At 46.3% G+C, this 21,999-nt stretch overlaps 1 protein-coding gene across 6 annotated transcripts in view; it reads right to left on the reverse strand.

The window, feature by feature from the left end:
* Positions 1–1,034: 1,034 nt before the first annotated feature.
* The window catches only part of TNIK (TRAF2 and NCK interacting kinase), a 125,045-nt gene continuing 104,080 nt past the window's right edge, over positions 1,035–21,999 (reverse strand). For 3 of the 6 annotated variants that reach the window (XM_029962302.1, XM_025895841.2, XM_029962299.1), the window contains 13 exons: positions 20,054–20,062; positions 18,804–18,988; positions 16,009–16,135; positions 13,689–13,853; positions 10,688–10,802; positions 10,144–10,314; positions 9,709–9,852; positions 8,068–8,202; positions 7,702–7,802; positions 6,087–6,236; positions 4,995–5,154; positions 4,267–4,406; positions 1,035–2,586 (listed from right to left, as the gene is read on the reverse strand). In XM_029962302.1, coding sequence (XP_029818162.1) covers positions 2,503–2,586; positions 4,267–4,406; positions 4,995–5,154; positions 6,087–6,236; positions 7,702–7,802; positions 8,068–8,202; positions 9,709–9,852; positions 10,144–10,314; positions 10,688–10,802; positions 13,689–13,853; positions 16,009–16,135; positions 18,804–18,988; positions 20,054–20,062 — 1,686 coding nt within the window. In that variant the 3' untranslated portion in view covers positions 1,035–2,502. The remainder of the gene's footprint in view (positions 2,587–4,266; positions 4,407–4,994; positions 5,155–6,086; positions 6,237–7,701; positions 7,803–8,067; positions 8,203–9,708; positions 9,853–10,143; positions 10,315–10,687; positions 10,803–13,688; positions 13,854–16,008; positions 16,136–18,803; positions 18,989–20,053; positions 20,063–21,999) is intronic. The other 3 variants (XM_029962301.1, XM_029962300.1, XM_025895840.2) reach the window with 2 other exon arrangements.

The raw sequence follows: 21,999 nt of genomic DNA on the forward strand, positions 1-21,999 counted from the left end.
GAGCACTGATCAACTACAAGCGTATTTTACTTACAGCAAAAGACAAGAAAATCAAAGCTAGGAATATCTGAAGGAGAAAGCAGGTCATTATAGTAATCATGGCTTGATTTTGTAGAAGAGCAGAAGTTTTTAGGTGGTAATGGTCCATCAAAACATCCCTTGGCCACTGCTGAGTGCTGAGTGCACACATCCCATCTCCCTGCACTCATCCTGCTCCAGAATGCTGCTCTCCCGAGAGTCTCCAGCCAAAGAGCATAGTGACTGGGAACCCTGAAAATCCCCTTTACCTCCATGTCCTCCAACACCCCAGGTTTTATTTACCCAAACATAAAAGGCATGGTTTAATGGTGAAGTTTTTTCTGTTTTATTGTGGTTGGCACCAGAAAAACCTTTGCTCTGTGGTATCTCCATACACACACACACACCGTACACAACACTGTGGTAATACTGGTTTCTCGTGATTTTTTGTTTCAAATTATTTTAAGATTTTAAAAAATACATTCACAAACTACCTTATGTTTAAACACAATTAATTCCTTCTATTTCATCACTGTACCAAAACCCTACATTAAAAAAATAATCATCCAAGGCTGTGTATTTGTCGCTTGAAGGGGGACCAAAAAAACCTCCAAAACTAGTTATCAGTTTGCAACATAATAAAAGCTCTGGGCTTTATTTGATTTATATTTTAACCACAATGAAAATATAAAGAGGTGGTGGCAATCAGTGTCTGTGATGGGACTTGCATGGGGTTTGAATACCAGTATTGTGGTCCTATGGCCATCCCTACACTCTGCAGGCTGCACTGGCCCAGCAGGAGGGTGCCTGAAGAAGGCACCCACAAAGCACATCTCACCTGTGCTCCCCTGGACTCCATATCCTGCTGCAAGTCCACTGCCAGCAATCCCTGCAATACCAAACCGTGACACCCTTCCCACGGGATGCTTCAGGTGAGGGTGGCCCATCCCATCCCATCCCCGCCGCCCCACATCGCCTCTCACCCTTGATAAAGATTCAAGTTTGACCAAGTCCTGTTGATTTAATCATTTTTTAATAAAGCCATCGTTACTGAGTACACCAAGATTGCCAGTTAAGCTCTCTATATGTCGCTGGAGGTAACAGCGCTGTGATCGACAGCGGAACAGAAAAAAAACCAAACGAAACCAAACCAAAAAACAAACCCCAACCGAAACGAGGTAGGTTAAAACCAGCAACACAGACCTTGTTATGCGACACCCCAACACCACAGGCGGCCATGCTTGCAGCTACTGAGAAAGAAAACCCCAGATACGCACCGAAAACGGAAATCAACTGAGCAGAGTTTATAAGGACACGATTCAACCTGAACTAAACACACACACACGGTTCGGCACAGATGTTGTCTTTCACTGTATGTTGGGTAATTCCTAGGGAGTGGAGGGGGTGGAAAACAAGTAGATTCAGACCCTTGGCCGAAGAAACCACACATATATATATTTTTTTAAGCTCTTTACAAGCCCAATCCAGCAATGTGGGGAGACAGGCAGCTTGTTTCGTGGTCCCCCTCCCTGTGCCGGCTGCTCCCGCACGCCAGCGCCTGGCTCCGGGCTGAGGGGCACGAGCGCCCGCAGCTTGTGCCGGTTTCGGCATCGGGATCCGGTGCCCACGGCATCCTGGGAGCCGTCTGCGGCCACAAATCCCACCTTGGGGGCGAGCACGGGGCTCCTCCGACCGCTCCGCCGTCCTCTCCTCCTCCGATCCCCCATCCCGGTGCCCGCGGCCAAGCCCCGGGGCGGGAGGGCACCTCCGGAGCAACAAGAAATGGCACCTCTGTCCCTATCAAGACACACCATTATGTGAAGATCCATATAGAAATATGGATTGACAGACTTGACAAAAATGGTAGCTGATTTTTATTAGTCTAAGGCTAGTAGTTTAGCCATTTAAAATCCATTTCCCAAAAGAGGGGAAAAAAACCTATTACTTTTTCTCTTCTTTAAAAATCCGTTAAGCCGTTGCTGCCAAAAGCAACATGTAAATGTTGGTGAAGGCAAAAGATTTCTAAAATTACCCAGCTATATGGTTATGGCCTTCATCACAAAGATAAAAGGTACATTTATTGTGCTGTCTCTCACCAGATTTAATTGGTAACTTTACAACATACTATATATTTGATGCTAGCAGGCAGACAGAATTAAAAACAGACTTTTTGACACTGTTTTCTCTCCCCGTTCTTACAAAGTAGGGGACAAAGAAAAAGTAAAACTAAAAACCAAAATAAAACAAAATAAAGGAAAACTCATAACCCACTATAACACAGCGTAATCAGGAGACCTCGGGTGGTCCAAGCGTGAAAGTCCATCCCTGGCCGCAGTCCCTGCCCCGGGGCTGGCGGAGCCGGGGGAGCGTGGGGAGGGGGTTCCTCGGCGCCCTCCACACCTGCCTCTACAGTGTTAGTCCACGTGTTTAATGTCCTTTAAATTAGAAATAATGCCATGGCGGTGAGTGCCAAGTGCTCCTCTGTTACCAGTTCATCATGGAGTTTCTGTTGAGGGTCATGAAAAACACTTGGCTGCTTCCTCCGGATCTCACCGATGCAAAAAATACCTGTTTGGAAGGAAGAAGTTATTATTATTTTTATTACTATTATTATTATCATTATTATTATTAAAAATGTCTGTTGACTCAGTGATTGAGGAAAGCAGGAGCTGCCCCACACAATTGGTTTCCTCTGCCTGAACCTCCCTCCCTGCTCCTTTTCTCCAGCTGACAGCACAAATTTTACACAGACCCGTTGCCTGGTTCTCCGATGTCCATGGAATTGAGAGGCTGGAGCTAACCCATGCAGACTGGGATCAAACTGAACCACTTATTAGTAAATGCAGTAAATAAACCTCCCTCTCTATAACCACCAAAAAGAGCAAAGTTTAGAACACCTTAAAAATACCAACTTTATCCCATTTTACTGCCACAGCACCATTTATTATGCAAAATTAATAAAACTGGTCTGGATCTTGCTAAACGTTCACCATGTGGGTCAACACCTGCATGGCTTTCTTGGGAAAAGTTAGTCCTGGTATTTCAGCTGTTCCTGAAAGTAAAGCTCAGGAAAATGACTTCCCTTCAATATGTTCAAAGCACAGAAACATATCAAGACTCTGTATGGAGCACATGGGTTTTGGTGCTTCTGGCAGGATCCACCAACATTTAATCCCAAGGGAAGTCTTAAAAAATAAGAAGTTATAATTTCCAAATACTGAAGGGGACAATCTGAAGCCTCTGTCCTTTTTAAAAGTAAAAATTACTTAATCTTACCAGTTTAACCAGTTCTCCAGAAAGACAAACATCTGGTTTTACTAATTCAAACCCATCAGTGATCAGTTGGTTCCAGTATTTTAGAAAGACCAAGGTGGTTTTTTTCTAGCTTTTTCAGAATTAAATTATATTTTAATTAAACTTAAATTCAGCTTCTTGAGCAGCTTGACATACTCAGCTGCAAGGTTAGGATACATTTTCCTGCAGAGTTCCAGTGTAACTCCATGCCACGGGCAGGGCAGTGCTCAAATAACGAGCAGCTGTTTGTGGAGTCAAACCTAATTTACTGCACATTGTTAAACCCTGCTCTGGGGACAGAGCAATTGGTTTCTTCACTGCTTTCGTGATCATGTTCATTATGAAAGATCTCCCTGCTGCATGGTCCTGATTTATCTCGGTGAAACCTTGTGAGATGAGGAAACACCACCAGCAGAAACAGACCTTGGCATTCAACCATCTCTTCCATGCAAATAGGCCTTTTTCTCCAGCAATTTCTCCTCATGTCCCCCTTGCAGCAACCATGGCAAGGGTCATCTACATGACAGCCATGGAACTCTGGTGACCCTCCAGAACAGTATTTATCAGTGCTGTCCACAGAAAAACATGAGGCTCCATGGAGAAAATAACTTAAGATGCATCAAAATGTTTCCGCATCAGAGTTCAAATCAGGGTCACTTGCACACTGCTACCATTTCTCAACTTTTAGAGTTTACTTGGCAGCCTCGGTTTAATGTTCAGATGAAAGAAGTGGGAGAAAGTCAAGCCAAGGGAATGCAGATCTCTGCTAGAGGAGGAAGAGATGTTGCAGGCTGAGGTCTCCATCCACTGGAGAAAATAAACCGGGAGTAGGTTTATGGGCACTGCTTATTAAACAGGACCTTCAGATTAATTATTAACCTCAAGATAAACCAGACAAAGTCTAAAAGCACCCTGCAGCTTAAAGCACGGATACAAGCTTTGAAGTGGACTTACCTTATCATTTCTTTCACATAGAAACTTCAACCTTTGAGCTCGCTTGTGCATAAATACTCCATCCAAATGTCCTGTCTCCACTGACCGGATTTCAATAGCTTTCTCTCCCCAGCCCATTATTTGATTGGAATGAATGTAGGCTGTCAAAAGGAAGCGTTTGGCAGGTGTTACAACTTGTGTTGAGTTAAATATTATGCAGAAAAGCTCTCATCAGCTGTTACCCAAAGCCTATGTGGATCAATGGCAGAGCTCTGACGGCCGGGCGGGTGCCCACAGGGACAGCAGCCTTCTCAGAGCACTTTCCATCCAGAAATTGCTGAGCAATTTAAACAGAAGAAGCATCACTTCTTCAGATTTCAGGGAGCGAGGAGCTGGGCAGTGGTTTGCCTCCACTGGCTGTGGAGCTGAGCAACAGCAGAGCCAGAAGAGCAACCCAAGTGCTCCCAGCTCCACATCCAACCCCTCTTTCACTCAACATAGTATCCCACCAGTGCAACGGCTTGCATTATCTTATACTTAAGACAAACCAGAGCTCAAATCTTCAAGGAGTCCCTTGCTTTTATTATGGAGGGCCAAACTGTAGAAATTAAGCAACTGCATCTCACAGCTGGTGGAGGGAAATCTCCTTTGATAAGCAAAAGCCCAAATGACTCCATCTCATCATTCTTGATTCCTCATCTTACTTGTCACTTGTATTTTAAGCAAGTGAAGAGGAAGGGTTGACCTACCCACAGAAGTAGGCATTTCTCCCCACTGGAGCACCACATCTTTAGTTATCCTTCCATAGGTGTTCACATAGACACCTTCATCCTCGTAGCACACGAGCATCTCCATCCCGTCTGTTTTAGGCAGGATGACAATGGCGTGAGGAGTAATATTGCCCTGAATCTGCAGGCAAAATAAACCCTGAAAGTCAGAATTACATCGAATGGAGAAAAGGGGAAGGGGGAAGGGAGCAGAGCCTTGGGGGAAAAAAAGCCCAAACCAACTTGAGAACAAAGCCCTCCCTCCATTCACCAAACAGTCACTGGCTTTCAGAGATAAGCCTGAAGGGGAATAAACTGTCATGTTTACCCTACCACAGAGCTGTCTGACATGGCAAGGATAAACAGGTTTAGTAATTACAGACAGATCACAACATATACGCCCCCAAGACTGATGGCTGACACTTGGCTGGAACACAAATAAGTGACTGAGTCAATGAATCCATCTCCTGTTCAAATCAAGGTAAATAAACCCAGAATTTTACAGGCAGCCCTAGGGAGGAAATACTCCTATTTTTTAGCGATCAGTCTCTCAAGGGCAGCTGCAGTGACTTTCCACCCATGTCTGCCCTTCCATAGCTAAGACAACACAAAACCATCCTAAACTACCCTGGTATTTCTCCCGATGCTCTTGCCAGATCTTACAGAGGAGGATCTGATGCTTGGATCAGATTCAGCAGTTTCTGGAGTTCTTTAGTGACACAGTTTCTCCTATACCGGTTAATCCTGGGTCAACAGCATGGATACAGCTTCAATAAGCCCTACAAAACCCTAGAGTTCCATTATTGCTCCATGTAGTGTATAGATTCTCCTTTCTGTGGGACATGGCAACCTTAAACCTGACTGCTTGGGAACAAGGACAGAAATAGCCTGTGCAAATAATGAACATGAAGTATGTGATAGCTTTGAGTCCTCTTTAAAAGTGGCTATCAATGAGGACAGCACTGGAGGATGTCACACCCATCACTGGTCACCATTTCTGAGCCACCAAGAGCCTCTCCAAACCTTGCTGGTGACCCACGATACTCATGCGGCAGCACTCCCTCGTGTACTCACGTGAGATGGTATATAGATATCATAGGAGTTCCCAGAATCCACATCAATCACATGGAAACCAGTGTGTGATCCAAAGATAACCTTGAGCCTCTGACCCTCTTCTACAGTGAGGTCCACGAGCAACGGCTTGTGCTGGAGATCTGCAAAAGACTTTTATAATCCCTTCCGTGAGTACCACAGAAAACCCACCAACCCCGCGGCAGCAGCCTGATGCGGATCCCAAATTGTATTTGTTTATCCTGCTAAATATGTGGTTAGTTATATTCCTCCCTCTTTGTTCCTATGTCAGATGCCTCAGAGGGTATTACCCACTCACTCCAGCCATCCCAGCAGATAAGTGTTCACCCTTGCCAAGCACAGCTCCTTAGCACAGGAGCCCGAGGCTGGCATAAGGATTTGGTCTCTAAAGGAAAGCGACCGCTCAATTTTATGTGAGTGTGTGTTCAGTCAGCAGAGATCTGTGACCACCCACTTCCCCTCTTGGCAGGGATCACCACTCTGGTTTGGGCTGCTGGAATGAGTCAGTTTAGCAAAGACCTGCTTTTCTCTGCTCGATCTACCCTGCTGGATGCAGGCTGGGACCAGCTCCCAGCCACGGATCGATTTGGGGCAGAGTATCTCTCCATGACTTAGGTGTTCAGCAGGACAGTGAAACACCCCCAGAGAGAGCAAAGAGCTCCTGGCTCTCTGTGCAAGGACCACTTTGACTCCTGATAGGGAAAATCTGTGGGTGGTATTTCACTCTCTCTCAAAAGATCCCTGCCTACAAGGCAAGGAAAGGATGTTCATCCCCCCAGGCTGCAGCAGCAGCACCAGGAGCACCAGCCAGCATCCTCAGAGCCCACAGAGGCTGGATCCCAGGCCATTCTGATGCTGCTGAGCTCTCCATGTCACTGAGCCCATTTATTCTGGCTTTTGTTCAGAAAAAGCAAATGTGACCTAATACTGAATAAGCCCATTTGTGTTAGAAGGATGCAAAATGAGATTACTCAGCATGAACATGTCCACAAGGCATTGCCCCTTGTGACTTGTCTTTGCACAGAGCTTAGGATGAAAAGTGCTCTGAAGGACTAAGTACAAAATGCCCATTGGCAGGTTGTAGAGGAGAAAGGTCTCACTGAGGAAACCAAGGAAAAGGGACAAAAAAAAAGAGAGAGAAAGAGTGGGTCATCCTCCCAAACTTTGTCTTGAAACAGAATCCACATTGCAGAAGGAGAGAGGACCTTGCAAAATAAAAACGGAAAATCATGCCAACCTATTTTTGTCCTGTATGTGAAAAATTAGTCAGAGGTTAAAAAAACAAAACAACTAAAAAATCCACAAAAAAAACCCCCACCAAAAACAGCCATCAAAATCTCCAACTCAGTTTTACTCATTTGCATTTGATCAGCTTTCTGCAAACCCCCAAGTGAAGCCTACCAGCATAAGCTAATATTAACACTTCATTGTTGGCCATAATCAGAAGGTATCCAATCTCTTCAGCCAGCATGGATCCTGTCTCTCATGCCTGTCAGGCATCCTGAGGAGCTCAGCTACATAAGCAAGAAGCTTTGCTGCTCTGCAGCGTACAGAAATCTCACGTATTTACAATTACTGAGTTAAAAGACAGACATACCTTAAATGCCATAAACTTGTGATATGGTTTTGGAGCCCAGGCATAGATCTCTACAGCGTTCTTTAAGGCAATCACCAAGAACTTGATCCTTTCATATTTCACTAAAATAAAAATAAAACCCATTTTAAAAACGTTCAGTTTCTTTCCAAAAAGACTGAACAACTCGTCTCCAGGAATTGCTTCTCAGGCCATCTCTCTGTTGGTTCTCATTAAGTAAAGTGTCCACCTAACACAGACAGATGAATTCCAAATTTATCTGTGGCTATGGTCTACTCATACTTTTAAGATAAAATTGTCAGGTCAGACCTAAAACTAGAGAATAAAAATCCATCTCTTCAGACATTTATTTCCAGAGAGGCCACTCACCGACTTTGTAGTGGATGCATCCTTCCAGGTCCCCGACTGTGATCCAGCCCTGCTTCTTCTCCACCTCAGGGTCATTGTGTAAAATCCTATTTCTCAGCCAGGACAGGTAATACACACGCAGCTTGTTCTTCTTTCCTGTTGGCAAAGGAAACGTCCCTGTCAGAGCAGAGCCCGTGTGCAGGGGGAGTCTTGAGGTTTCAGTGTTTATTTTCACTCACAAGATGATAAAATTCAAGTTAGTTTCGTGATGAAGTTGAAAATAGTAATTTAGCTGTTGTGTTAGGTTTTTCTTGAGAAGAAACACATGGAAAGCAAAGCCCAGACCTCTGTCTCCCAGACTGCAGGCGGACACTGGAAAAGCCAGGTTTTTGCTTCCCGTAGGCGGGAAATGTTCCTTTTCCTATAAATCAGTGTTCACAGTGAGATGGTGGGGCACAGCAGGGTGCCGACCCCAGCTCTCTTACAGCTCAAGGCTCATCCAACCACTCAGCTACCTGGTTTCTTTCCCTTTCTCTCCTTCATACAACATTAATTCCACCCTGGAGCTGAGACATGAGCTCCTTGGCCTTGACAGGCACCACTGCTTGCCAATGAGCCCAGAGCTGGGCTCTGCAGTGCTGAGGGGCTGCCAAATTTCTGCACATCTGCCTGCTCTTGGATAGCTGTGATCTGGCTGCAAACCTCCCTGTGGCTGCAGAGCCCCTGCTACAGGGACAGGACACAGCTCACACTGAGCCCAGTGGGACAGGACCCAAACCATAAACCAAGGGCTCTGTCTGCTCACAGGTTTCCACAAGTCCCCAGGACTCATTCTCAGCATCATCTTGGGGTTTGGTCCTGCCCCCATTCATCTTCCAGCTGTACTAAACCCCTTATTCGTACAGTTGCATCCCCAAAACCACAGGGGAGCTGCAGACCAAGGTAAATGATGGAGCAGCAGGTCTGGAGTTCTGTCTGAATGGAGGGAGCAGGAATTTGCAGCTGAATGCAGAGTGAGCCCAGGGGGTGTTAACAATGTGAAAGTAAAGAGAAGGATGATATCAAGCAATTTTCCTAACAAACATTTATCTTGCTGCCCTCCATGAGCTTTGTGGGACAGGCATCAGCAGGAGAAGGCTCTGCCACCTACGTGCTCCAATGGGGCTGCTCTGCAGGAAGGATGCCGAGTGCTGTCCTGGGAGACTGGACTACAGAGTTTTTGCTTTATTTGCCAGAAATCACCCCATGAGCCTGATATGAGCACTCTGTAGCTCTTGGTAGAACACAGGGACAGTGACAAGCCCATGGCCCTCATGATGCTTGGGGCACAGCCCTGAGCTGGAGCCCTGAAGATGTGGATATTTTTTCCCCCAGCTAGAGCCAAACAAACTAAAAGCAGAGCTCTTTGCCCTCTCAAGCTGTACCCTGTACCTCCCCTTCCCTGCTGAAGGAGAATGGAGCGCTGCAGATAAAGTGGAGCCAGCAGGTGAAGGGAGCAAACTACTCTTGGAGGCAATTCTTCCAGATTTAACTCATTTGATTCTGGAATAAACCACCTCCAGCTCCCCTGGGAGCTTCCGTCAGACACTGGTGGGCAGGTTTTGTCTGAGCTGGGACCACTCAGGGCTCAGGGCTGAGCAGGGGAGAGCACGAGAGGAGCACCTGATATTGTCACGAGGACGTTGAGGCCCTCGAGCACATCCATCTGCTGGAATCGCCGTCTGTTGATGAGGTTGTAGACCTTCCCTTGCCCACTTCGGTCCAGCAGCATCAGGCCATTTTCCGTGCCCACCAGCAGATTCACACCTGAGGAGGAGAGGGCAGGCAATGGGCACCAGGAGCTACAGCTGCTCCCAAGGATGGCACCCCGAGCTCGTCTGTGCTGCCCCACAAGTGTGACCAACCCAGCCAAGGCTGGGGTCTTCCCAAGGACAGGAAAGGGTTACAACACAGGGACTCAGGAACATGAGCCTTGCCCGGGACTGAGAAGGGCCAACCAGAGGCAGGGGCTCAGCTCTGTGATGGCACACTCCCATTTCCCCACCAGCCACGGGCTCCGGGGAACTCTGCCGAGGGCACAGCATGCTCAGGGCTTACCCCACAAAGCAGCACAGAGTATCTCCGAGTTGAAACGCTTCTTGTACTTCCGGATCTCCGGGGTGTCGCTGTGGGGACGGATGTTGGTGGGGTTGACGTTCACCACCGAGATCTTACGGGCTTCGTTCAGCTTGGCCTGCTCCTGCCTGAGCAGCTCGCTGGTGAACAGGGCTTGCAAGGAAACACAAGAGGACAGGGGGGTGTGATGGGTTAACTGTTCTGCCACCTCTTTTTTTGGGACAGAAAGACAATACGGGTTTTATTTCCTGATGGGGGAGTCATCACTGTGTTACAAGATATCAGTTTGCCCAGGCAGATGGGAGTGGGGACTTCTGCTGCTTCCTGTTTTCTCTCAGACCTTTCTGGTGGCATTTAACTGGTGGGGGAGAAGTTGGATGGAAACTGGAGAAGGCAAGGATGCAGACACAAGCAATGTTTGGACAAGACTGAGTGAAATGTGAAACAGGTTCAGTGGGGTTATTCGGGCTCCCAACCTGGTTTCCACAAGACCCTCCTCTCTCAAACTGGCTTAATTGCCTCCTACCAGTAGCAGATGACTCCTCATCCTCATCTTCATCTTCATCAGTAGGTGAGGTCTGATACACTCTGGTGTCCACAAATGGGGTGAAAGAGGCTTTGGTGCTACTTCCCATACCATACTGGAAAATAAACATCAAAGAGAGAGCTCAGAGCACAGAAATAACAGTAATTTTGTGTGTGAGTGTACATGTAAGACTTTCTAATTAGCAAACACAGTGTCTGCCCCTAAGGTGCCCTTTTCGAGCCCTCTATAAACATCTTCTCCTCCTCCCCATCTAACTAATCAGAGAAAACATTAAATTGGATTTCTGTGTGTCTGTGAGCAACAGAAAACGAGAGGAGCAGGGCCTGGCTCTGCTCTCTCCTTGCAGACAGAAGCACAGCCATGACACTGGTTAGGGAGAAGCTGCAGGGCCAGAGGCAAAAGCCACCACAGGCAAAAACCAACCAAGAATCACAGAATTGTTTAGGTTGGAACAGACCTTTAAGATCATCAAGTCCAGCTGATAACTTGCCTGCATCAACACACCTGCCTTAAAACCCGCTCTGGGATGTCAGCCAGGTGAGTGTTTGCTTTTCCCACCGTGCAGCCAAGGGTGGTGGGACCCTGGGAAACCTTGGCACAGGGCAGCTGACATGGTTTTAAACTGCCCAGCATTTCAGGTGGGACTGCAGAAAGAGCCATTTCTAAGCTAACAAATCTCAACCTGAAGGTATTGCAGGGAATGTCAGAGCCAATACTTTGCTGAGGGAATTTGGGGATGAACAAACTGCAACATCACATTGCTTTCTTTTTAAAACCACTGCTTTGTTAAGGCAGAAAACGAGGCTAAGACCTTCTTCCTAGCAAAAGGAAATCCTTGCCTTGGGAGTCGAAATGACGTGATTTCCCCCCTCTGTTGAGCAGCTTATCCTTCCTACTCCATTATTTACCAAGGATATGCTTTATGGATGAGCTCCATTTAGAGCTGTAACAGCAGCAAACCCCAAGTCACTCTGCAGCAGCACTACTGCTCACGTTTTTCTTCCCTGGGACATTGCCCCTTCATGAAATAAATTTCCCTCAGCTTTCATGTCACCCAGTTACCGAGCACAGGCTGATGTGCCATGGGAACACCACTGCCCTGGCACATCCCCACCCCAGCTGGGCTGGGCCTGTGCCTGTCCTCCAGTGGGCCACAAAAAGATTTAGGGGCAAAACCCTATCAGGCATAGGAGCACCCTCATGGCTTGTGACCTTCCCGAGCACTCTGGGGCTGGCATCCACACCAAAACCACCTGCGCATCCTGCTTCCCTCTCAACTCTACTCCTCTGACAGTCTGGCTGTTTCCATAGAAACAGGATGGATTTCCAAACAGTACACGGTAATCAAGACCCACGGAAGGAGTCGGCAGCCTGCGGCAGGGAAGGCTGCGGGCACGGGTACCACATTTACATACACAGTTCATCCACACTTGTGTGCACATGTAGGACAGACTTGAGCTACTTTGTGCTTCTCTCAAATCCAAGAAATACACAATTTTTTTCCCTGTGCTCGATGTCTTTTCCAAAACCACTAACAATTCAAGGAGGAGAAAAATTCAGTATTTACAGGGATGCTTTCCAGCTGAGAGCCAAGTGCTTTCCGGCAAATGAATTATGAAGAAACCTCTCATCTCAATGCATTTTTCCTTGCTCAGATTCAGTCATTCTCCACAGAAGCTGACATTTTAATAACTTACAAGTCTGCTATTTAAATACTAAGACTTCATCTTCCTCCAGGTCCTGTTCCACTGCCTATAAACCTCTGTGGTGGCTTACAAAGAGCAGCAAGCTGCACGCTGAGGTTGTGCTCGCTCCCTTCTTTTTGCTCAGAGCACCATGAGTCACCTGGAAGCCCGTGAACTAAATCTCCAAGTTTCCACTCACACCCACTCCCAGCTCAGTCAACCCTGAAAATGCAGTTTTAGAAATGGAGATGATCTTTTTGGTCGCTACTTCTATAAATGAATAAATTTAAACCCAATCCCAGCCTGCATTTCAGCAGTCCCAGGATGACTGTGGAAGGTGTTACTTTCAGGATCGACTCTCTCATTGCTGCTTTTAATACCAACGAGGAAACACAAAAAAATTTGAGGTCAAGTCAGGCACCATCTGTTCTTACGTTTCATCAATGCCCAATTCCAAGCAATTCTTATTTTTATACTGCTAGTAAAAGTACACCATGAGTACATAATTTCTATGAAAGAATATAGTATGGCAGAACTTTTGATGTGTAACCCACAAAATGAAATGAAAACATGACATACAATAGCTTTTTTAGCACCAAATGAGTTGATTTCTCATGGGAAAAGAGAATGTTCTTGTGCCTCATTCCCACAGCTGGGGACAGTAAGCAGGGAACAACAATTCCCTTGGTTCATTGTCACATCTTGTACTTTCTAAGACTTTTTACACCTTATACAACATTAATGTTCAATCATGTCCCTGTACAACACCTACCAGGGAAAAATACTTTGCCATGACACGAAACACATGATTTTAAAGTTGTGCAGATTTTTTTCTAGTCTGAAGAACTATCCAGAATTTTGCTGGCTTTGGTTTTTGCTGACCTTTTGAATCATGTTAATTATCAGAGATTGCAGAGGAGGAAGCTGGGCCCAGTTGAAGTTAATGGCATCACTGGCTCTCATAATTTCCTTTTATAACCAAGAGTAAAAAAAAAATAAAAAATAAATGGGGCTTTCGCATCAGTTGGCAGCACTTAAACCATGACCACCAAAATTCCAGCAGGTGGGCTTGAGAGACCTACTGTACATTTCTACCATCAGCCACAGACCCAGATAGCAACAACCCATCCGATTCCCTCGTGTTTCCACTACACTCACCCACGTGGACCAGAAACGGAGAGAGAGAAGAGCCAAGAAAGCCAGGGAGGAAAGCAGGAAAGCCCCTTCGTGGGGCAGAGAGGTTAATACTTGTTTAATGCGATGCAAAGGAGAAAGAGGAGCCCCCCACCACCTACTTCAGGCACCGAGTCCATGTCCTGCGCATGCGTGGAGACTCGCCCCAGGGCCTCGGTCGGCGTGCCCGCCGGCGAGTGGCTTTGCTGCACCAGGTCAGGGAGATTGATGTGACCTGCAAAGCCATTGCTGGCTGCGTGGCCAGAACGCTTTTTTTCACCAGAGGTCTGCAGAGACACAAGGCATGAGGAAGAAAGAGAAGGGAAGGGGGGGGAGGGAAGAGAAAAAGAAGAGAAAAAAAAAAACCAAACAAAACTAAGTCGTTGGCTGTCCCCAAGTTCCCAGAGCAAGCGCAGGAGAAGGACCCTCTCTGTTCCATCCCCATGCAGTCTGGCAAGCAGCAAATCAACCCCCCGCTCCAGGAGAAATAAAGACAGGATTAATCACAAAGTCAATACAGAGTAATTAGCCACGTTGCAGCGAGAGAAGCCTGATCACTGTCGTCTGGAGACAAGGAATGTAGGTAGGGCAGATTCTGCACTTGCCACCATGGGCACAAACCCCATGGCCAGCTCTCCTCCCCACATGGCCACTGGCCATCAGTGACAGCAGAATCTGAGCCCTTGATCAGCACAGCTATAGCAGCGAGTAGCCTGACTGCAAATGCCAACACAGCCCCGTCCATGTTTCTGTAACCCAAACCAGCAGTGAACAGTGCCAGCAGTGGTGGAAGAGTGACAGAACTGGCAGCTCGCTCTGCACACAAGGTTCCTTGGGTTTCCCTGGGGTTCCTCTTCTGCTCCATCCCCTCCCTGTGCAAGCCAGGTGCTGGGAATTTTCTGCCTTCCTTATTTTGCCATTTTGATGAATCTCACCTACCTGGAGCACACCAGTGAGATCAGTACAGGGATTTGCCCATTTGCTGGGATTGGCTCACCAAGCTTCTGGCCAGTCCTAACAACATTTATCTTTTGATTGCTCATTACCAGCACCTTCAATCACATCTTGCAATCACAACAGGGAGTGAAAAGGCCTTTACCCAAAGCCCACTGACCTCAGGGAGTCCATCCTCTGATGGCTTTGGTGGGGAGAAAACAGTGAACACCCAGCATAAGGCTTCAGTTTGGGTTTCTTATCATGCTCTCTCCTCAGAAAGGGGTTTTCCAGCTGCTTGTCTTGCCCATGGCTTTTCAACCCTTCTGCATCCCTGGTTTTCTCATACAGCCTTGCTGGCACAGCACCTGTTTTACTGCTGTGATGCTGAACACAAGCTCATTTCAGAAATGGCTCCCTGTTAGAGGGATTTGTTCTCCTGCTCAGCCACATCACCCTCCCTGATACAGGGATGTGCAGAGCTGTGGGGATCCCTGCTCTGAACAGCTCCTCCCCAGAGAAGGATGAGGTGGGCTGTGCATTGTTGCTCACCTCCAAAACTGATGGAGAAAGGCAGCAAACGTGTTGTGATTTCTTTGGTTAAATCCTTCCTTTTTCCAAAGTTGCATCCACCTTTTTCCTTCATATGTGAATATTTTATATAAATGGACCTAAGAATTAAAATGCTCCTCAAGTCTAGTTTGCATTTCATGAAACATCCCTCCTTCACAACTGCTGACTCCAAATTCTGCTCCCTCCTTCTCCTCCCCCATCCACCTCCTTTACATGCCAGTAGAGAGTGACTCCCCTGTTCACTAACCCCCCCAGCCTCCTGCCCTCTCACCAGGAGATCTGCTACCCATCTGTGTTTCCAGCAGCATCACCAGAACATTCCAGGAACTGAGAAACTGAGGAACACTGAGGGAGATCTTCCCCAGCCAACAAAGGTGCCTCCTCTGCCTAATTCCTGCAGTACCATCCATCAGGATTGATCCCACTGCAGCTTCACCTCCACAAGGCTGGTGCTGAGGATGAGGCCTTGCATCCCTGTGGGATGCCCAGTGTCCCCATAGCCAGCTCTGAGCAGGACCAGCCCCTGCCAAAAGCCTCCAAATGCTCTATGGACACTGCAGGGCTCTGACAGTCACATGGTGGCAAAGGCTGGGAAGAAGAGGGGAAACTCTGGGCCAGTTCCAAGCGTGTAACTAAATGTTGTAAATGGAAGGCAACTTCTGTTGCCGGGAGCAATTGTGGGGTTACAGTAGAGCCGTTTGCAGGAGCCTCCACCCCGCCGTGCCCTGGCACTGCTATTCACTGCTGTTTGTAGTTCTGAGAAACATCTGCACTTGTCACATTTGCTCCGAGAGTAAACTGCATTAACGAGAGCGCTAACGAGCACATTTGACTCCATCATTTTGTGTTCCGGACACACAGCACTGTTAGTTGTTGTGCTTACATGGGCAAAACCTCCTGAAGATGCTCCATGGAGATACTTGTTTTACAACTTACCTCCCTCACCATTAAAGTCCCTTCCCTTGAAATATTGCTAAACGTATCTGCGTGGGAAGTCTCTAGCCCGTGGGTCGTCACCATTCCCAGGTTGTACGGCTCATTGCTTCCAGGAATTCCTGTTGGTCTGAGGACAGAATGGAAAAGCGTTAATGATAAATATTTCCTTTGCTAAAATAAATTAAAAAATCCTCTAATACAGTATTATTCAGTAAGGGTAAGGCTCTGTATCTCTCGGGAAGAAAAATTAGAAAATGTATCCACTTAATCTACAGGGAAATGATTGATGTTGTCCGAAATACAGGACCGGGGTCGAGTTGATAAACTAGAGATACAGCACAGAGACCACAGAGAAGGACCTTTCTCCTCCCAAGGTGTCCCAAGAGGGGCAATGATGAACAGGTAACAAGGAGTGGCAGTCCTGCTCTACGTTACATCATTTTTTCTACTTAAGAAAGTTTAAGAAAATATAATTCACTCCCTTTATTCCCCAATTCAACTACTGAAAAGGGAACAGTGCCTCACAACACCTGATGGCAAAAGACAGCAGGGGAGAGGATGGGGTTTAGAGAGGGTGTGGGCAGAAGGACAAGTTGTGACTTGTAGCTCCCTGCAGTTTTCCAGGTGAAAATGTAGCCCTAACCCATGGTTTCATCTTGAGCTTGTTTCTGTGTTCCTATCTCAAGAGACAGGCTGGAATCTATTCTCACACACTACCATTAGCTTCTCACCACTGCCAAAGGACAAGAAAAAGTACAATTATTCCAGTTATAAAATAAGAAAGCAGAGACAGAGGAGGTTATGTTAATTTTGAGACTGTAAAGGCATGGCTGTGGTAGCCCCAAGGTCTCAGATTTCATCAGCTTTCACGTCATCCTGAGAGAAATCCCTGGACATGGGCAAGAGCTGGCTTGCACAGCTCAGAGAAGAGGAAGTTGAAGGGAGTCATCACAGTCTTCAGATGGAGAAATGATATCTGCAGAGGTGGATGGAGTAAACAGTCCCTCCTATGCACTGGGACACAAAGCGATGGACGGGATTATCCTACAGCAGGAGAGACCTGGATAGAGCTGGAACGAAGAGCAGCTAAGTGCTCAGGGAGGATGCCCAGGGAAGTTTAAAAATGGGTTATACAAAGATCACTTGGAAAGTGCAGGAGAACATGAGATGATCTCTCTCAGCCCCAGTTTCTAATGTCAAACACTGAACGCAGAAAAATAAAGCTTTGATAGAAAAATACCCAACTACATCGAGTCTGAACTTAACGTCCCTTCTGTAAAATAAGGGTGTAACTCAAAGCATTTGCTTTCTTCCCCAGACATAGAACAGTGCAGCCCTGCCTGCAGATACCCCTACATCTCAGATATTCCTGCATCTCCACCTTCCCATCTCTGGGGCACGCACGTTCATCGACGGGACATTTTGGGACAAGTGGCGTTTGGCTGGGATCATCCATCTCACTGCCGTGCCTGTCATCCCACACATCTGGCTGCAAGGCATTCAGTGAGACATTTTATCCACTGAAAAGTGCTGTGTCAAACCCAAGGTGTTTGGAGAAGGATGTCGGCGTGGATTAACCACTCCTGATTAAACTCCTCATCCGAAAGCAGCTTGGGGCCCCTTCTCGCACGCATGACTGCCCATCCGACTGCTTCAGATTCAGAGCCATCCCTCCATCTCCTGACCTGCTCCAACAAATTCCAAGAGCTCTGATTTTAATTCTTCTGGTGGAAGGAAGCTCCAACCCAGGAGCTTGGCACTCTGACTAACAAGGACCCCAAGGAGACCTCTCCTTGCCACCCGGAGGGCTTCTGTGCCGCTCCACTATGAATCAGAGAATCAAAGAATTGCTTAGGTTGGAAAAGATCTCTAAATTCATCAAGTCCAACATTATCCCAGCACCATCATGTCACTGCTAACCACGTCCCTAAAGCCAGGTATACCTATATCGACTAATAATTCATTTATCAGGAAAAATGGAAATGAACTGATTAAAATGCAATTAACCCCCCGAAGATTCCCACAGCTCCTCTGCAAATTCAAGGGGCAGGAGTCAGATCCTGCTGCCAGGCAGAGACCTCCAGAAACAGTCCTGCAAAGTACCAGGAAGGAAGCCCAAGCATGATGACAGCTCACTTGCATGTTGAGGCTGTGCTGCCCTCCTCCCTCCCCTAGAGAGACTCAAAAGCACAAGCAGGACACAACAATAAAGTCAGCTGACCTTTTCACTTCAGTGTTTTAGCCCACCATGTTTTGCTGCCAGCACAGTGACTGAGCCAAGGACAGAAATCAAAGACAAAGGTTCAGGATTAGTATAATCCTGGCACTACCAGTTGGCACTGGGCAGGCCACCAAGTACTACACTTCAGCATAGCTTGATGTGGGGCAAGACCAAGAGCAGGCAGAGCTTGAACAAGCCTGTGCCATGGGCAGGACCTATGGGGGGGATGAGGTCAGCTGCAACCACTCTGCCCAAAAACCTGCCTGGCTCATCAAAAGGAACAGGTCCATCAGCTTCGAGCCAATGTTCACTGAATGTACAGTGGAAACAGTTCTTTTTTTTTGTTACTTTTCCATTAAGTATCTCTAGTTTGGACCAAGAGAAAGACTCATCTGAATACATTATCCCTTGCAACCTTGTTCCCAGTGCCAGCCACCAAACATGGATGTGCTTTGGACATGTCCTATACCACGGCTACTGCTCCTCCAGGCCAAGACACACCACAGTTTCACCTCCAGACCAAGACACACCACAGTTTCATGGCTTGCCCCCCTCAAAAGAAAGCCCTTCTCACATAAGCCGTGGGATGTCACTGACAGGCACCGTCCCATCATGTGTCTCGTTCTCCCCGTCCTCCTCCTCCTCCTCGCTGCTCTCGGACTCCTCGCTGGAGGAGGAATAGTCTGTCACCTTCTTCAGGGGGCGATTGGTTTCCTCGATGCGCAGCTCCCTCAACTCTTTGGCTAGGGCCGTCAGATCCTAAAGGGGATGGGGGCAAGGAAACAAGAAAGCGATGGCTGTTACATTCAGAGCGAGGAGAACGTCACATACATCTCTCCAAAAGCCAATGCTAACAGCACGAGCAACAAGAAATAGCTTTACAGAGTCGTTACAAACATGAGACAAACGTAAGACAATGTTTGTAGCATGTAGCATTTATTAAACAAAACAAAACTGATTTACGCTCACTGAAAAATCAATAGCCAACCTCTTCTTTTTCTCTTTGGAACGTGTATGTGCATATATATACACACACTTATATGTATATACACGACAAAATTATATTTGTTGGAAAAGGTGAAGTTCAGTCACCATCATAGTAAACTGGAAAACAACGTCACTTCAAAGATTGGCTCGGAGAATTTCTCCAGCAGGGTCTTCTCTTCTTTCAAACTTCTCAGAGAGACCCCGTAATGGTATTTATTCTGTAATAAATGCATTTGGGAAGGAAGCAATGACAGCATCTCCCATGGAGTGGTGCAATCCCCACGTCAAGAGCTGCTTCCATGGTGAGTCTCCGCTGTCGGGCGGCTGCCGAGAGGCGGTGAGGAGCACGAGGAGAAGCGCCCAGCTCAGCCAGACTTTGGAGTCACAGCTCTGAGTCAGCCACACGATCAAAAAATAATAATAATAATAATAATAATAATAAAAAAAAAAAATCCCTCAGCGGGACCCATTAAGCACTTTAATGTGAAATGTGGCAGCCTACAAGCTAAGGGAAAAAGAAAACAAAAAAGAAAGCCTTGAAACGAGAAAAAAGATAGGAGCAGTCCCAAAGCCTAGTCATAATTTTTCAGTTTACCATGACTTTGATGAGGTCTCAGACCCGACAGTCATATAAAATAGACACTGCTATTTCAAAACAAGGAACATGGCAGGCACCGTGTAGAAAAGAGACTTTTTGTTATCTTACATGCTTTTATAGCAATGCAGGGGGAAGCAGTAGGGCAGAAAAGCATGAGAGCTCGAATTAGAATGGGTTAGAGAACTCTGTTGCACAAGACATGCACATGACGAACAAAGCATTGCAATTGTCAGTCTTACCATTTCTCCCTATATTAGTGACCGAGGTAGGCATCAGTGCATTCGGTCAGAGATAAAGGATCAGGGAGAAAGAAACTCATTGAAAAAGACTAAATTCCACAATAGTCTTACGGCCATACTCTCATTTACTGCATTTCCAGTTTACCGTTCCAGCAGGGCGACTACAGCAATATTAATTACGGTTGCAAAGAGAGCTCTTAAAATCTATCCTGTTGACACGTGAAGAAAACGATGGAAAACCTCTATGGCTGAGATGCAAACCCAGTTTGGTTTTTAATTGTGAAGTAGGAATGCTTTGCAAGCAATCTGTGCTTTGGTTCCTGATGACCCACACCTCCCGGCGGGCTCCCACCGGTGACAGCTGCACATTCTGCTCCCAGGTCTGCCCTGCCTGGCCTCTGATGTAGAGGATGGACTCCCATTGATATTGGAGAGCTTTGCATCAGACTAATTAGTACTACTTTACCAAAAAAAGCCTAGCTTTTTTTTTTTTTAAATGGTCAGTTCCTGTTTCACAGCAGGAACCTGTGATGGGTTTTATATGGGCTGTTCAACGAGGAGACGAAAAGGCTCTGGAGGGACCTTAGAACATCTTCCAGTACCTAAAGGGGCTCTCAGAGATTTGGAGAGGGACTTCTGACAAGGGCCTGGAGTAACAGGACAAGGGGAAATGGCTTCAAACTGCCAGAGAGTAGGTTTATACTAGATATTAGGAAGAAATTCTTCCTTGTGAGGGTGCTGAGACCCTGGCACAGGGTGCCCAGAGAAGCTGTGGCTGCTCCATCCCTCGAAGTGTTCAAGGCCACGTTGGACAGGGCTTGGAGCAACCTGGTCTACTGGAAGGTGTCCCTGCCCACAGCAGGGGGGTTGGAATGAGATGAGCTTTAAGGTCCCTTCCAACTCAAACTATTCCGTGATTCTATATCCCTCTCCAAATGCTCTCTGTACCTTTAAAGAAGGCTCTTTGTTGAGATTAAAGACAGAATGTGATATTTCAAGAGTTTATTTTCGATGCCAACGTGTTTGGGATTGAAATACAGTCAAATCTGCAGTCACGACAACTAATTATTTTAATTAGAGCTGTAGCAGCTTCTATGGTATGATTGTTTCTTTTCCTAAATAAGAATCAGTGACAACTTCAGCAGCTTAACAATGCTTTCCATTTAGAGTATCAAACATGCTCTTTATTGAGCACTTGCCTTTGAATTGGATTAGAGCCTCTCACTTTAAAAAGGACTTTAGGGCTGTGTAAGAGCATCTCAAAATTACAGCTGGACTTCTGCAGTGCAGGACTAGGACTGAACTCTTCCCTATCAAAGCGATGGACTGTGAAAATTACCTCTTTTTTGCACCTTCCATTTCTAACGTGCCTCAGGGCACCCTATCAGCCTTCTTTGGTCATCGCTGGAAGACAGTCAAATGTTTTAAAAATCAGCTTAATTAGTTTTAATAACTAATTTGGAAGTTCTAACAGCAATAATACTCCCAGACAATATAATCAGATAACTCTTATTTCCTAGTTAAAGCTTTGCCTCGGGATGGTTAATCCTTTGATGATATCGTTTTCTGCAATAAATGAGCACTTTGTAGGATTAAACGGCTTCACCAAGTTGCTCTTGGACCAAAAACAATCTGACAACTAGAAAGAAAGTGCTCTGTAGTTCCATATGTGTTCCAAGTGTTATTACTGAGGGTGACATAATACATAAGTTAGTAGTGTCAGTGCTCTTTAATTACTTTTAATTACAAAGCCTTCTTTAGATTTAATATTTGCTGGAATCAAATCAACTTTGTTTCCGAAATCACATCGCTCATTGAACTTGAATTTAGCACACATGCTGCCTCTATTTAGACACTTATTTATGTGCTTTTTTCTTAACAAAGCACCTCATTAAACAAAATGTATTGCTCATATTATACCCAAGAGAACAAGTTAACTAACCAGC

Source organism: Manacus vitellinus, unplaced genomic scaffold (assembly GCF_001715985.3).
Source record: "Manacus vitellinus isolate BGI_N305 unplaced genomic scaffold, ASM171598v3 scaffold_45_pilon, whole genome shotgun sequence".
Classification (NCBI taxonomy): Eukaryota; Metazoa; Chordata; class Aves; order Passeriformes; family Pipridae; genus Manacus; species Manacus vitellinus.